Source organism: Hippoglossus stenolepis, chromosome 9 (genome assembly GCF_022539355.2).
Source record: "Hippoglossus stenolepis isolate QCI-W04-F060 chromosome 9, HSTE1.2, whole genome shotgun sequence".
Lineage (NCBI taxonomy): Eukaryota > Metazoa > Chordata > Actinopteri > Pleuronectiformes > Pleuronectidae > Hippoglossus > Hippoglossus stenolepis.
In genome coordinates, this window is record NC_061491.1 from 7,592,004 (window position 1) to 7,609,833 (window position 17,830).

Genomic DNA, 17,830 nt, shown 5'->3' on the forward strand with positions numbered 1-17,830 from the left:
CACAAAATCCAGCAAATAAAATCTGTCATTTAGATTCAGGAACGTTATTGATGTTTGTTTTAGGCAGAGGTATTTCTGTAGTTATATGCTGCAGATAATATTTAAAGCAACCTCCCCAATTTTTTGAGCCGTGCGGTTCCATCAAGTGGGCGTTTTAATTTCCGGAAAATCTAACAGCAGGAGCTTATTATAGATCAGTCTGAAAAATCAGCTTCGCAAGATGTTCTACGCTCCACAATTATTGACTGCAGCATGTTTTTATGAAAAGGGACGTTTTTTTTAAAGATTCCAGTTACTGTAAATGTTAAATTTAGTTGAATGACGCAACAAAAAAAAACAGTTCATATGGATGTGTGTTTTATCAACAGTGCTTGGGAATCATTCACAGAGTTCATGAGCTACCTGACAAAGGATGATTTAGAAAGATGCATCTTAAACATATTAGGGCAATATGGAGCCGCATTAAAGCATATGGGCGGCTTTCAAGTCCACACACACACATGCACACATGCACACACGCACACTTACAGATCTGTATCACGGATGAATTGAGCACAATAGACAGACTGATTCCATGCTCATCGTGTAGGAGGGCTTTAATTCTTGGCAGTCTACAGTGTGAATGTGTGAGAATACAAGGTAATGAGACAACGCTCAAATACTCCACAGCTCGAGTAAAACGCAACATACATGGCGGCACAATCAATAAAGCACACGCAGAGATATATCTGGGGTGTGTTCACTTTGAAGTGTACAGGGGCGGGTTCCCTCACATACAGTCGCTTTGATGCTGGCACCCTTAAAAAGCATGCATTTACCTCCTAGCAGCATGACAGAACCTAATTACAGAAAGCTGCCTCCAGAAAATAGAGGAACGAAACTTTTTTGGCTGTCACTTTGACACTTTGGAGATAACTTCCCTGCATGTTAATTTGCTGGAGGCCCATCTCCGCAGGAAGTGGCAAAGGCTAATATCAGCCTCCCTCGCTGTGATTGGCCGCTGGAGGTGACCGTGGGAGGAAGTTGATATTTCGGGACACACCACGTAAACCGGATTAACACATAATTGACATGTTTACTTGGATATTTATAGCTTCAATTTGATTGCAAAGTGGGGAACAAGGCTACATTCATGGTCCAATTACATTTGAGGATGTAACTGCTGAGTACACATGTGCCCACACTACCTTACAAATCTGATTTACATCGCTCCGCGCTTGCAATTAATTGAAAGTGACCTTGCTAAAGGAGTAGGTAATTGAAATCTTTCTTGCAGCTCTGGTTAGATGAATGACCACTTTCATGCTTAATGTAAAAATAGTGACATTGAAACATAATAGAATAGAATCATGCAAAAAAAAGACTTAAGGTAAATTGATTGATTTATGTAGAACTTTTCCCATCTTATTGATCGCTCAAAGTGCTTTAGAGTACAAGTCGTACCAATTCACTTAATTATGGACAAATTCATACAGCGCTTCCATAGCCAGTGCCTTTTCTATTTCACACCAGTCACACATGGATCTTGGCTCAGGATCTTGCCCAAGATCACTTTCTAGGGATCAAACCTTTGTCCGTCTAGTTAGTGGACTTGAGCCACAACCGCCCCAGCCACAGCAGTGTTGTGTTAGCAGTGTTGTGTCTCTTTATTTTCCAGTCACAGTTTTGACGGAGGCTACCGATGACAAAGACAGAAAGAGAAAGGGAGTGGGAGAAAGGAAGGAAGGAAGGAAGGAAGAAAGAAAGAAAGAAAGAACGTTATGGGTACGCAAATGGCTAGCCGAGCATGACCAGCAATGTCAGTTACATATCCAAAGGGGCTGCCGAGCAAAGACGACAGCTCGTCGTGTGAATAGCCGAGCTCACCGAGTGTGTATCTCGCTTCTGAGTGTGATAAGGAAATGGACTGCCAACCTCTCATCTACCACAGATCAGCCTATCAGGGAGTGAATCGGTTCCCAGGCTGGACACAGACACGTGCACCTCCGATTTCTCTGCAGTCTGAATTTTGGCACCAGTAGCAGCACTGAGGGGCATTTTTTTTCTGCTTGGGTGCATGCAAACACGTATACACAGGCTAGCACAGGGTCACTGTGTCACATTTCTCATTCCATTTCAGTTTATATTGGTGGCAGCAAGACCGGCTAGTAAATATACTGTAGGCATAAACAATGAGGGATCTAATGGAAAGAAGGAAATGCATTCGACACATTTTTTAAAAGTCATAGATACACAAAGAAGCGTTGAATGTAAAAAAAATGTAATTTTGTAGAGAACGCCACACGAGAAGCTCGACATCTCATTTATCATCTTGTCATGTATTTGTTTAGAAAACTGAAAAAGAATTCAAATTTTCTTTCTGAGAAAGTCATTTTCTTATTTCCATATAAAACATATACATGTGTTGTTTGTGTTATATACAACACATATAGGAGACTGTAAGCTTGCTTAACAAAAAAGTGTACATTTGAATAAAGAAATCGTCATATATGACAAGTGAGACCATTGTGTGTTCATGTGACAACTATATGAATTTGATATGTTAAAGCCTCTATGGGCAGATAGTTTCACTCCTGCACTACCCTCTGTAAGGCAGCAGTAGAGATTAGTAGTTGTTTGTATAAAAATATTGAAAACTATTATGTTTATTACTGGTAACTATTATCTTTATCACTGTTAACCAAGTCTATTTGCTGTAGGAGCAGTCAAACAAAGGTTCTCTCCTAATCACAGAGTGTTTACATACGGGAGCGTGAGGGACACACAGCAAGATAGTAAAGAACATAGTGCTTCAGATCTCTTTCCCCATGTTTAATCAAAGCTTAAACCCACTTAATTACTGGGGCAGATTAAAAATAGCAAAGTGAGAGTGTGTGTTCCCCTGTCAACCCCCACAGGCTGTCAGAGCTGGCAACGGAGCCTGTGGGCAGCATATGTGAAAGACTCATCTGCTACTATCCATTTTCCTTTTGATGAATTTTACTACATCACACGTAAATGTTTCACCCTCATCTCCCGATATAGTGGATCGTGATGGCACACATCAGCACGAGAGGCGAGAGGCGCTGCCTGAGAGCTCAGGCGCACTGTTGCTCACTCCCCGAGAGTAACGCCTGTTGACATGGCTGCTGGGAGACTGGACATCTTGGGGGAGACACGTAAAGTCCACTATGGGGCTGCCTGCTATTTCATGTGCTAAAACAAATGTCAACATGCTGGCTGAGGCCATGATTCTGCTCTTTACTTCAGGGAGTTTCAAACATTCACTGCAATGCCTCGAATAAACTAACTTTTGGCCACAAAACCACATTCAAACAGATTTTGTTCCCTGAGACTCTGATGTGAGTTTTTGTTGTTGTTGCAGGAGAACTGAATTATGTAACAGTGTTCAGTGGACTTGGAGAGATGCTCATTATGAGCACGAGAAGTATAATTAGAAACGTCCTTCTGCTCTAATTGGGAACTGTCCCACCAAATCATATGGCAGACGGCAACACGCAGTAACTGGCCAAGTGTACCAACCCAAACAAGTAGATGAATTTTGGAATATAATGCGTTCACAAATATTCACAAATATTAAAACAGCTTTGGAAATGTGAACTGGCCCCGATCTAACAAGCCAGTGCAGGAGGCAGCTGCGCACAGAACACGTTCAGAAATGTCTCTTTCATCTGGGGCACATACATATACAGATGTTTAATAAGGGAAACCATCAGATCCACATTAGTCAGCAACAACACAGGTTTCTACTGAACTGCTTGGGAATTGCTTGAGGACACATGCAGCCACCTCTGATGGGTTCATATGATAACAGTGGTGGATTGTAACTAAATACATTTACTGTATCTGCACTTTCCTTAAGAAGTAAGATTTATTTTAAGGTACTTCTCATTTTACTCCACTACATATATCAGCCAATATCTGTGCCTGCTGTAATATATGTATTGCTTTGCATATTCAAATTGAATTCTGATCCAATCAGAGCAGGCAGGTAACCTTAGACTGCAGCCGCAGCATCACTGGTGAAGAACAAACACCTGATATGGATTTGGAAAAGACCACCGTCGAGACTCAGCCGTTAATTAATAAGTGTTCTCAGTACCATCATCTGCAGCATGCTTTATTAACATGATAAAGTCTGTATTATATACATTAAGGATATAAATAATTCCTGTATTAAACAGAATATACAGTGACATATATAGTGAGCTGAGCGTAAGTTTCATTAGAGCTTCTCTATGTCACATTCATTCTCTTGCTGTCAGCTGTGATTTCAGTGATTCGCTGCGACCCCCAGTCACCTCCAGTCTCCATATCCCACTCATCATTTCATTCAGATCCTCACTTATCTCTCCATCCCATCAACCACCACCAGTGATCCTCTACTATGCACAGGCTCACCCCCTTTCCACCATGATGACATTATGATCACATTTTCTCTTACTGTGTACGGCAATCAATTTTTTTTTTTTTTATGAAGCCTGACATCATGGTCCAATAGTGACCTTTTACTTCCGCCATTAAAGTTGAAAAAGTGGGCTTCAATTTAGTGAAAATGCACCAAAATGCACCTGAACCATATGTTTAGATTGTTAAAGTCAATACTACAAAAATTAACAATTACACCTGACTGCTACTTACAATGACTCCAGCTGTTTTCTTCTTTTTGAGGTTATGTGCATCTCATCCTCCACCAGTTTGAATATCTGCAGTGCGCACCTTCTGACCACAAGACACGAAACACCGCAGATGTCGGCCTCTGCCTCGTCCTTGTGCCTCTACAGGACAGCTTCAGTCATGAAAGCAAGCAGACAGCTGTCACCCAGACTCTGAATAAAAGATTCAGCTCCGAGCAGACAGAGAATAAAGGCGTCTTTTTTGGGTCACCATCCTCAGACACGTCTCCAGAGTCCTCGCCGCAACACGACGGCATTGGTGTTAATTCTAATGCCATCAATGTTTCAAACGCTTCCAGAGATGCCTCAAGGTGCATCTTTGTTCCTTGTGATAGACCCATCAATCTAGTCAGCGAGGATGATGAATTTTGTACAGCAAACTGTGCACGTCAGGCTTTTGATGAGGATGTGCTCTGTGGAGCTAGAAAGCGAAGGGGACTTGTGCAAGATTGTAGACCTTGACTCCATCACTGAACCATGTTTTGTTGAACGTACAGTATATCATCCGACATTACTAGTGTAGACCATACAATGGCATATTAACCAAGTGTCTCTTTATTTACAAAGTGTGAAACGCTTTGCCACTCCCCCAACTTGTTTCTGAAGGTAATGACAAAGCCCTTATACAGAGCAAACACAGAGTAATCGTATAGGCAGATCGATCTTACACAATATAAAATTGCAGTTAATTACAAAATGGTGAAGACACCGGTACATCTGTCTGGATTCAACACACAGTTCGCTCAAAAAATCGAGGTAGAAAAAGCAACACACTGCTCGACTGACGACATTTGACACAGATTCTTACAGGTCACCAGAGAGTTCAAATGGGAGTGTATAGCCAGGAGGGAAGTGACCACATTCTAATTCGAAAGGGAAAAAATAGAAACACTGTCACAACCACTCGAGTGAAAGAGTCTAAGGAACATGTAAATTTATAAACTCAAACTGCAGAGTTCAACAGGTGTCGCTCGCCGCACCGACCAAGAAGGTCAGTAGCCAAATGTGGAACGAGATGGATCCAGTGCAAAAAGTCCACATGCTTTTTTAAAACACACACACACTGACTTCATATTATAATGTGGACTTTGCAATTTTGGTGAAACATTTAACAACATTTCTGCTCTGCTGTCAATCATTGTTCAGAATCTCTTATGATTTATGTGTACAGTGTCATGTAAGACAAATTTGATTCATGCAGACACTAAACAAACTACTTTCATTTTCTTTTTATGGCAACAGACAACATTTCATGAATGGAAAAGCTTCCTCTCATGTCGCGTTCCAACACCATTTTCCACCCCCCTCCACTCATCTGGCATCACCACAATTTAAACATTTGTGAAACAAGTGCTCCTGTTAACTTTAATGAGAAAACCCTTGACTGGAGATGAAGTTATTTTAAATAATATCTTGGCACAAATCACAATACACATCAACGTGTTTACCTCCTCTTTGAAATTAATCTGGGATGTGTGATGGAGATGCTCAGAAGTCATTGTGCACAAACATGTTTTTTACTTATCAAACACCAATTTTGTTTTTATACAGAAATCTATTAGCTTTCTGTCCTTTGTGAAAGCCCTAGGATGATTGATTGTGTTTACATGTCGCTTCCTTTGTCACAACATTATCCCACCATAAATCCAGGGCCAGGACAGAACTGTGGCATATGCACAATAGCAGTGTTAGCTTGTGTAGCCCATCAAGTACACTCTGTGATTTTCTGCTCCAAAGTAGGATGACTAAGTCACACACACGTTGAAGTGATGTCACCATGCCCCACTCAAGATATGCTGCTGAAGTACCCTGCTTTACACCTTGAGTGCCTCGTGTACGCCAACAGCAGACAGTCGACGGTTGATGTTGCGATAACGACAGCGGAGAAGGTCACGATAAGTGGAGCGCAGGTCTCGATTGAAGAAGGCGTAGATGAAGGGGTTCATTAGGGAGTTAGCGTAGCCTAACCAGAGCAGCGTGCGCTCCAGCCAGATGGGCACGCAGCTACACTCCACTCCACAGATAAAGGGCCTGGCAGTGGACAGGATGAAGAATGGCAGCCAACACACGGTGAACACCCCCACGATTACCCCCAGTGTTGTGGCTGCTTTCTGCTCTCTCTTAAAGATGGATATGTTTCTGCGCTCACGGTTCAGCAGGCGGGACAAGGCAGCGCACTCCTCCATCACTCCAGGTGGCTTCAGACCCTGCATGCGCAGCGCCTCATTAGCCACTGTTTCAAGGCGTTCGCGGCGCGAAAGGTCGGTGAAACGGTGCTTGGCGCCACTCTTGCGAGCTGCCCTGAAGATCTTGTAGTACATGACCAGCATGACCAGCATAGGAATATAAAAGGCTACTGCTGTGGAATAGATGGTGTAGCCAAAGTCTTGGCTAATGAGGCACACGCCGGCCGTGTGGACGTTTTTGGCCCAGCCACAGAAAGGGGGCAGGGTGATGGATGCCGACACCAGCCACACTCCCAGGATCATCTTTGCCATCAGCTGACCGTTCTGCCGCGCTGGGTAGGTGAGAGGCCGTGTAATCCCCAGATACCTGGAAAAAAAGAAAACAAAAGAAGCGTCACCAATGTTTCCCAGGCAGCTTTTTATCATAAGATGAGGAAGCAGTTGAAGGAACCTTGATTTTTTTTTCTCAAATACATTCAAACCTTGTCCAGTACAATAGTTATTTCACCTTAAATTCAAAGATGGTGATTCACTTATCACATATAATGCACCCGGACACCCCGTTGAAGCACAGAAATCTGCTGCCTGTCTTCATTAAGATGAAAGTACAGTTCAGTAGCATGACATTCGTCTTTGCTCATTTCAAAGACAGACATTTCAACGAGAGGTCAATAGCTCCGTCATTGCCTAGTGGGCAATTAGATGCTTTTCCTTTGGCTTTGGAGGAGCTTAGCGAGTGGGGAGGGAGCTCTCAATCAAACAGGCAGCTCAGTGGTTTCAAATAGCGATAGGCGGTGTCAGAAAAATAAAGATAAAGTGAGGTGTGAAAGGCTGGGATTTGAACAAAACAGGGAAGATAGCTACAATTCTTACAAAATGAAAAATCTGTGTGTACATCTCTGCGTGTTTTGGCTGAATGCCCACAGCCCTCGTCGGCATCAAATGCGTCATTGATGAAAGCTGTGTATTTGAGTCTGCAGGCTGTTTTTCTTTCTGGTTTCCACTCGATAGTTAATCACAAGATAAAAAGCTTTGGGGAGTGCTGGCCAATTCGCCTCATCGTCCACTAGTGATGATATCAGCAGTGTGGAAATCAAATTCAGCTCAGTCGACATGGGCAGGATTCTACACTTACTTCCCTGCTTTTTAGGTGTTGAAATTCTACATGTGTTTGGTCTGAAAATTTTATTGTATGTTATTATGTTGGCTTTAATGTTTTCACACCATAGTTTTGTGCGGGTTGGTGAGGCCAGTGTGTGGAATGTGCATTAAATATTCTGATGGATTCAGAATAAGCCATTAACACTCACTTGGTTGACTCTGATATCCATTCCAGTGCTTTTAATACTTTCCTGACACACAGTGGAGCAACCAAAACTTGTTTGCATATATAAAATAGTAGATCCAGCTATAACAGCTGGGTATAGAAAATAGTGAAGTGTAGTCTGGCATACTCTGCTGCAGGGTTGAAGTGGTTTCCAGTATGGCTGGTGGTACAGAGCAGTGGCTCCCTAGGTAGGGGTGGGGACCCCTTAAGGGGGGTAGCGAGATCATTTCCAGAAGTCATATACAATTTTAGAAATGGCACATTTGACATACTACTAGTGCAGTACTTGTTCTAAACCTGTCTGCTTGGAATGTTTTATTGGCCCATGGCGATGCTGTGGAGCTACTTCAGAATTATGGTGCAGATTGAAGTTTTGAAGTTAGAAAACTATAATACTTTGTTCATGCTATCTGGTTTTTCTGTCAATATTTAGTCAATGTGTTTCTATTATAAAACTGAATTTTCTTTATTACTATTCACGTGTGTGGCTTGTATATTCGTTTGAAATATTTACTCAACTGCTGCTATTTTTTCATACATACATGTCGGTTAATTCGGAGGTCGTTTAAGCAATAAACACAATCCTTGCTAAAGAGGAGGTGATTCTAGGAATATCGCTGCCTTGACGGGGATCTGCACCAGCGACCCCACCAGAAGTGTCTGTGTCAGTCAGATATGTTGAACTAAAACTATATCAAAATCATCTGGAGGTGGTTTAGACATGAGGTTAGACCAAGCTGGCAACCACTGCTGTAGTTTATTCAAGGATATAGAAGAAGACCGGTTCAACTCGGTCCACAGACTGAAGGCACATTGTCCTGCCCCCACTGACTATGACAAAATATGTCCTTTGCCTTCTGATTTCTTCTGGTTCCATATAAGTCAGTTTGCAGCACCACAGAGCACTTTGCAACATTAATATAATTTTTGTTATCAAGCTCCAGTCAATATCCTTTGTATGCTTCAATCACCTCTAGTGGGGGTGGCAAGTGTCTGGCACCATTATTTTGGAGGTCGGGGTTGAAAAAGTTTGGGAACACCTCGTATAGAGGAGCATGGGAATGGAACGTCCTAATTTCTCATATTTGCTGTTTCATTACTGTAAAGTAAAAATCTCTCCTGAGAAATCTCATATCATAAGCCGAGACATTAACTTTGTGGTTCCCATATAAATTCACTTGCCACACTCCATTACCATGTCCTTCTTCAACACCCCTTAGCTCAGGTTAGTTGTGCTCAGTGAATATTACATAATAACTGTTTATTCAACTCCAATCCCCCAAACCACTACTCGGCCAAGCTAACAACTCTCACTTAAAATGTATTTAAGCTTTACAGAGGGGCACCGAACACATCCAGGCGAGCGATGTCAAATAGATACAAGGCAGATCCTGAGATGGGTACACTACATGCTGTGGGAATTCTCAATAATGAATAGCGGTAATGCAGTACTCGTCTCCGAAAGCATTCTTCAGTAATAAGGAAGGTGGCTCTGCTGCTTATTTGGGAGGGTATTTGTGAGTGTGTGTGTCGTGTGGAGGGAACTTTTCCACAACCTATGACTCATCCCTTTAGAAGACAGGTTTTTTTTTTCAGATGCATCCTCAATGGGTACAAAATCTTTTCACCATGCGGTTAGAGACAAACAACTGCCAGGTTGGATAACATACCACACATTTGAACGCTTCATTACACAGGTTCCTGCCTGTATTTTAGCAGGACGAGCTGATGTGAACGTCTGAGGGACCTCCGATGGTTTTATCTGGTGTGTTTTGACACGACAAGATTAAGCTTTACTGATCCTTGTCAGGCAATAACATGATACAGCAGAAATGAAAGGTAGGTTTATATGGACATACATGGACCCCAAGTACAGCACTACAGTCTACTGAGTCAACCAATTTCTAGAATAGCACTCAGCAGAGCGCATAACCCCGCCGAGGCCCAACAGTCCCATCAAATTAAAGCCAGCCTTATAACTAAGGCTACACATTGCTGGTATTTGCAGGTAGTTACAGTGGCTTCTACAAAGCTGCATTTGACTAGATCCAGTTTAGATCCGCACAAAAATGAACACACTAATTGATACCAGCCCCCCACCATGTCTTAGTTATTCTGATCAAGATTCATTGATGATTCTTCAAGAAATAAATGAAAATGTTGAATAAGTAGAAAACAATTCCTGGATCTGCCTGCTGATCCAGATCCCCAACAAGATTTAATGGATTCTTCCCTGACCCTGAGCTCTGGAGGTCTATTTTACTCCTGTTTTGTGGACTCCTTGTGTATGGACACTTTTTGATTATGGACTATTTGCTTGTGTTTGTTTGGTTGTTCTCTCTGAGTTCTCAGTTACCTGTTTTATTTAGAAACTTTTTGTAGCTTTATTTCCTGCCTTTGTCCTGTATCCCGCCCTTGTGATCGTCTGCACCTGTTCCCCATGTGTTTCACCTGTGTTCCGTCATCCTGCCTACCTTGTGTATTTAAGTCTCTGTGCTTCCTTTTATCAGTTCGTCGTCATTCACTCGTCATCGTCTGTCCCTGCACATCGTGTTTCCTTCGTTGATCTTGTCATCCTGTCACCTTGTTTATTCAGTTTAGCTTTTGGGGTTATTTTCTGGTTTCCAGTGTTTTCCTGTTTTGTGGACTTTCTTTTTTGAACCCTGTTTTGTTTGCTGTAGAACCTTTGCCGTAATTAAAGGACAACCTTCATCAACCTTGCTTCTGCATTTTGGGTCCACATGCACACCTCACTCTGACACATCCCATGTCCTTCCACCAAGTTTTTGTCTAATACTGATAACTAGCGGACAGACAGACAAACTAACATGGATGAAAAAATAAACGGATTGGTGGAGGTCAAAGTATGCATAATATGAGAATACACAAAAATAATGTAAAACAAATCAGTTTTGGCTAATTTGGTAAAAAAGCTGTAAGCACAACAGTGACCTATTATCCCCTTGAAAGTTGCCATGACAAAAACACTCAGCAACAAGTTTAACTATTTTACACAAACATTTACATATTCAGCCGATCGAGGAACATTAGCTTTTATTTGGAGACACATTTCTATCCATCTGGTGAAAACAAGTCCAATACTCTCATTGCGCTGAGCTCAGTTTTACATCCCCCAAATCCTAAAGGATTTATCAGCCTTTTTATTAACAGCTTAATGTAACATTACATTCACTAGCTATTTCTAGATGTGTCTGCTGTTTGGTTCACGGCAGGAAATGTGCACTTTGCTTATGGAGCTTTTTTAGCTCAAAACTGCTGCGACTGTAACTGTGAGAGTGAACCATAAGAATAGATTTTCAGATTATAAAACCAAAGCAACAAGCCTAAAGATCTGCAAACGCAGGCGATAACTTTCTGTAGATTTATCAATGTAGGTGACATTTCTCATACTCATTTGATCCATTAGTAATTACAAAATATTGATTATATCATATTTAATTTTTTACATACATTTTACAGTATCTGCAATATTTAATTTATTGGAGTCAAATGCATAATCAGTGAAATTGCAGTATATAATGCGAAATGCATAACATATTTAATACCACATTGGATACGTCAAAGGCTCATAATCAAGCTAAAAGACCAGTGGTGAAGGATTATAATCACCTCTCATAAAACAGTATGCGCTTAACAGAAACAGTGACACACACACACAGAGTTTAGATTTGTTTTTCATATCTCTGGAGGATTTGGGACACATCCACAGCCGCAGCAGCCCTCAGGGATTACTGTGCATCAGACAAACACTGTGCCCGAGCTAATGGAGGATTCCATTACTTCCACTAGGCTTCTAGTATAGGGTAGTGTAAAGTGAAGTATTTTCTCTGCTGAAAAACTGTAACTGGCCCTGGTGTGCAAGTGAAACTTGTTTATGTTTGAGAAGGGATACACAGTGAAATATTTACTAAGATGCACTGCATTCGGGTGGTAGAGTGATAAATTTAGAGCATGTTCTCCTCCAAAGAAAGTAACAGGGGAGGGCGGAAGTCTGTCAAATTACGTTCTTTCCCCCAGAAACTTTCCACCGGAGAATCCTCCCTCATTCATCTCACTACTGAGACATTTATAATTCCTATGTCATTGCGCTGCAGGGAAATCCAAAATTAGCCTCATAAGTGAAACGTTGCCCATCGCGAGGAGAACATCTCTTAGAATATTTTTGTGGCAGTCAATCTGTGTGAGTGAAACGGGTACAGAGATGCAGACGCTGCCTGAAATCAGGCCGTTTATGTTGAAGAACTGTCTCTTCAAGAACATAGAAGTGTCTGCTTTTTATCTAACAGTCAGCAGCGTGCAGTCACTGCTTTCATGCTTGGTGTGTTTAACATAATGTGAGTGCTGAAAAGGAGTCTGAAATCACCAAAGTCCTTGCTCAATCTATAAAGAAAACGCTTATTGTTGCAAATCAGACATCTTCAGAATTTATGAAAGAAAAGCTTGTCTCCTCTGGTCTTGGTTTTATAATGTTCTAAAGCCTTTTTTTTCCACTGGTCCAAAAAACCCACTTACATCTGGCTCTTATCTGCAATGGGAATGGATACAATCAACCTTTTACTCCTGGGTCAAAGGACTCTGGAGCAGCCACAGGTTTTTATCAGCTCCGGCTCGGCAGTGATGAAAACGAAACACCCGGGTGAACGTGCTAATTTGTGGTAGTGAGGTGAGAGCGTCTTGGTTTATAGTGCGTTTGTGATGTCAACTGTGACGCACACAGAGAGGAAAACTAGATGGGAAAGCAGTTAATCCCCTTTTTAAGCCAGTTTACCGGCGTTTGAATACCAGTGTATTCCTGCAAATTTTGCCATAAAAGAGGTTTAATTCTTTGCTTTTCTTCAAGTGAAAAATAAATGAACGTAATCACGATTATTCATTTCTAAAAATATCATCACATACTATCTTAAACTGCCCTAGACTGTCTAGCGAGAGTGCCAGGATGTCTCCAACATCAGACAACAGCCTCACTCCTTTAGGAATCCTTCAGCTCTCCAAGGAACCTCTGTAAGACAGAAACTGAGCCACTTCTTGCACAACATGAGCCGAGCTGTGATTTCCTCCCCAACAGGGAAGAAAAGCAGCACTCCCATCCGTCTCAGACCTTACGGAGAAACCAGCCTCACTCTTTTTAGCTCAGATGAACTTGCAGCAGTTCAGGTCAGGTTCTGTTTTGCTCTCCTTCTTCTGCTCAGGTGAAGGTTAGAATGAGCGAGTAAAATAGCAGCAGCGCTTTTCTTTTTTTAACTCTCATTTAGACTCTTACATAAACCAGACTGAGTCATCCCTGGACAGACGCACTTCTTCCCTCAGATATGTCGGAGGGACAGCTGGCTTTGGTCAGACAGTCTGAGAATAACTGCTGGTATTTATTGTGTTGGGTGTTGTGGCAAATGTATAAATATCCAAATAATGAGGAAGTGACTCACGATATTGACCAGGTGACAGACTGTACCTGCCTGTATCGACCATAATGTTCAGGGTCACTTACAGGATCACTTAAATCCCACAATGATTTCATTGTATAGTATCAGTGTTATAGGGAGTTGTGATGCTTTATGAGCTACTATATACACAGAAGTACTTTTTAGCCAGACTAGCAGCATCACACCAGGGATGGCAATGTCAGTCAGTCAGTCAGTCGGCTTTGTACACAGTGAAATATCTTTATTGAAATGTTTTGCAGACATTCATGTCCCAACAGGAACTGTAATGATCACTCAACTTTTCATCTAATGTCAGTCTTATGTTGGTTTATGAACAAACTCTTGACATTCCCATCAGCCTCTGCAGAACTGTGTTTAATGCTGATTATCTGATCTAACACCCTAAATGAAGATTTTCAAACTGCTTAAAATCTGCATATTAGCATTTTAGACTGAGCTTGCTTAAAGGTTGATAGTAGACTTTAGCTCAAAGCATACCGCCATGGCACACACGGGCTGTGTGGTAAATGGACTGTATTTATATAGCACTTTCCCAGTCTTATCAACCACTCAAAGCACTTTACTGTACAAGTCAATTTCACCCATGCACGCACACATTTTTTTCTCCATCCATACACTGTCAGGGTCAATTTGAAGTACAGTGTCTTGCCCAAGGAAACTTCAGAATGCAGACTGCAGGAGCTGTGAAATCACTAAACAGAAGGTTGATGGTTTGAACCTTCTGGATGGATTACATCACAGAGACAAATGGGACAACACTACCCCTTCATGGCCATGTGCAAAACAAAGTGGTAGGGCCAAGTGGTAGGGCTGAGAGGTGAATTGGGACAGGGCCTACGAGTGTAAGCCAAAGGTCAACATACTCCTCTGTCTCAGTTTCATACAATGTTGCTGAAAACCAGGAATTATTTCTGTATCCATGAGGAATAGAGAAATTATTAAACTCTTTTATGTAATTTTCTACCCAACAGCAAATGAACACAGAAATGACGCTATTTGTGTTTTCCTCGTAAATTTATCATTTTAATCCTGGACATTCGAAGTTTTTTTTGAAAATATTATCCCCTTCCCACAGCTCCATCACTTTTCTTGGCCCCAATCCATCATCATACAACGCACACCTTCAGCCTAGCAGAATCAGAAACACTAATACCAAAGCAGAAAGCAGTTTAATAAATGTAATGAGAGGAATCATACAGATGTCGCCAGACTGAGAAAAACACATGGTGTCAACTACTGTGACGACCCCAAACACAGAATCAGCTGACAATACAGGGTGAGCTACATATTCTTTTACATACATTACAAGGTAATGTTTGGGAATAATCTCTGGGGGTGGGGTGGAGGAGGGTTTAAAAAGATGAGTGGTTAAAATAAGTGGGTCAAAGACTGACACACATTATCTGTAATCCTGAATCATGACTCAGGACCTCGGACCAGCTATGGGCTTCACATAAAAGGCCGCGCTTCAGTCGCCTCAGATGATGCCCCTGACAAAACTGTTGGGCTTTGCTTTATACTGATAATTATGTTGCAGCGATACACTTGTTTTTTTTTTTGTGAGCTATTTTTAGAATTTATTGTGTACTTGAAAGACAGTGTGAAAGACACAGTGCATCCCCACATGTAACTTTAGCTCCCGATGCCTTTATGATGTCTCTTTTACTTCCTTCTAATCGCTGTAACACATAGTCTGGATATTTTATGGCCTTTCCGGCACAGCGCACCACCTGTCCCTATTGCTGGTTTACTGGCTCTCACAGCAATAGCGTTGATAGGCAGCTATTAGTGCTGCACTGATAAATGGATTCTCCCTCCAACAGTCAGCGTGTCAACTGGCCGGGTGTCCTTGGACCACAAAGCAAATACCCTGCAGGCTCTATACACAATAGATGAGAGGAGAATAGTTTATAGAGATGAGGCAATTAAACAAACATAAATAAACTCTGCAACACAAACCAAGCTAACTCAGTAACACAGCAGACGATGACTGTGAATTTCAGTCACAGGCAACTGTTAGAGCATCAAAAAGAAAACAGTAAGGTGACTTAAGGGCGGGTTTGCTTAAAATATGGTGTTTTGCATAATATGGAATTTAACAATGTCTGAAAGTAAAGATTCAATAGTTCTAGCGGGTGGTTTGAACAGGGTGCCGGTACCATAGCCAAATGGTCGACATGACCGCTCGCCAAAAGTGAGGCCAAAATTGGTGCCTCGGTCCCGGCGGGGCTGCAAACACACGGTCAGAAATTAGACATTCTGGTTTACAAAGGATTTCCGTGGTTGGCATCACCATCTCGATCCACCCTTATTGCTGTCGCCTAGCAACAGAGCTGCAGCTGGGAAAGTTTTAATGCCCCTTTTGTTTTTTTAAATGTGTACCGTTAGCTGTTCGGTTCTAGCATGACACTGAAGCATCGGATGTTTCATATGTTTTTGACGCATTTGTTGGCCGCATTCGAAGGAGCTTTCAAAATAGGACAGCCTAGTTGCACCGCTGTGATGCAATCAGTCTTCAAATGCAGCCTCTGAATTGAGACACGTTAAAATAATCTTGATCACCTCCTGGTGGCTGGCTGCAGTAGAGGTCATAAATCTTGCCTCCCCTAGGATTAGTAAGAATAATTTGATGGATGGAAACTGAAAAAGGCAAACACATCAAATAAAGATGGGTTTTTTTTATCACATTGATGATGTTCAAGTTTGGTTTTCTGGTAAGTTTTGTTTAAATTGTTGTTAATCAGCTGACAAACTCATGATTGGTCAAACATGTCAACAAGACCAAGCTACCACAGTTCCATCCCCCAATTGCTGCTCCCCCAAATACGCACAATGACAATGTTCTTATCCGAGATATGTTCGATTATTTTCTTATTATAGGAAATGGAGACGTGCTGTGTATCTTTATAGTTAATCACAATAGAGTTACACACAGCATTAGTGTACTGTAGATGGGAATGATGGTGGACACTCTTTGACCATGTTTAATAGAAGGCACAGAGCTGGATTCCTTGGTACATTTACAAAGTGCATTTTTTTTTGTAAGAAATGTATAAAAAAAAGAGCTTCCAAGAGCATTTTAGACCTTGCTTTTTTTCTCATCTGCACACATCTAACCAGTCACTAAAATATTGTTGTGCAAATAGTTCTGGATTTTGGGAATTACACTCTCTTGCCAAGTTAAATGAAAAGATTGATGCCACATTTATTCCTGTATATTTTATATGAGGCTAAAGCCAGCAGCTGGTTAGCTTAGCATTAGGACAGGAAACCTCTCTTTCCAAAGTAAAAAAAAAACAACCAGAATCTCTAAACTCTAAACCTCTAACAAACTAATTATATCCTTTTAAAAAATACAATAAACTGAAGCCCAAAAACAACAAACTCTGGAGTTATAGTATGGACACTCTGCCCAGAAAATGTGTGGCACCTGTAAAACCATGTGTTGTTTGACAATACAATTTGGTGCAGGATAGTTTACAATGTCTCTTTTAAAAAAGAAACTTGAATATTTTCTAGCTTTAAACTAAAGCACATTTTTGTCAAACCTCTATTTTTCTATTTTTCTCACCAGGACAGAATTCCCTGTGGCACTTAAAAAGCTAAAACACATTGCTGACATCCCTTATCTATAAATGACTACAGCACTTAAAAGCTGACTATAGGACGCGCCTTTCATTATAAGTACGAGTAAAAAAAAATCGAAAAATCAGCAATTCCCACCACACACATAATTTAACATTGTTCTCTTCAGCTCCATCCTCGGTCACCCTGTCCCAGCAGGCTCTGCAAACATCATCTGGCTCTGATCCTTCGCTGGTGTTTTTAGCCTCTTCACTGTGGTAATTGCAGCGTCTGAGAGCTTTTCTCAGCACTTCTCCTACTCAAGATACTTGGAGAGCACTCACACATATTTCTTGATCGGTGATCTACAGCTCTTTGGTCAATCTATCACTCACTGGACAGCAGTGTTGTTGCAGCGTTGGCTCCACTCATCCCATTGCTGAAGTGTGTTTATGGCCCCAGTGTGATGTGGATTGGTGATGTGGTGTGGAAGTTGGAAATTGAACCGAATCATCAAACAAAATAACGTGTCTGACGAAGAATTTGGTAAATATTTGGCTAAGGTTATTATTAACTCTGCTGTTGGTTGGTTGGTTTGATTGCCAGTAGGATCAC

General features: G+C 41.5%; 1 protein-coding gene across 1 annotated transcript in view; it reads right to left on the reverse strand.

The window, feature by feature from the left end:
* Positions 1 to 5,210: 5,210 nt before the first annotated feature.
* The window catches only part of htr7c (5-hydroxytryptamine (serotonin) receptor 7c), a 28,677-nt gene continuing 16,057 nt past the window's right edge, over positions 5,211 to 17,830 (reverse strand). Inside the window, exon 2 of the mRNA XM_035164952.2 lies at positions 5,211 to 7,229. Coding sequence (XP_035020843.1) covers positions 6,491 to 7,229 — 739 coding nt within the window. The 3' untranslated portion in view covers positions 5,211 to 6,490. The remainder of the gene's footprint in view (positions 7,230 to 17,830) is intronic.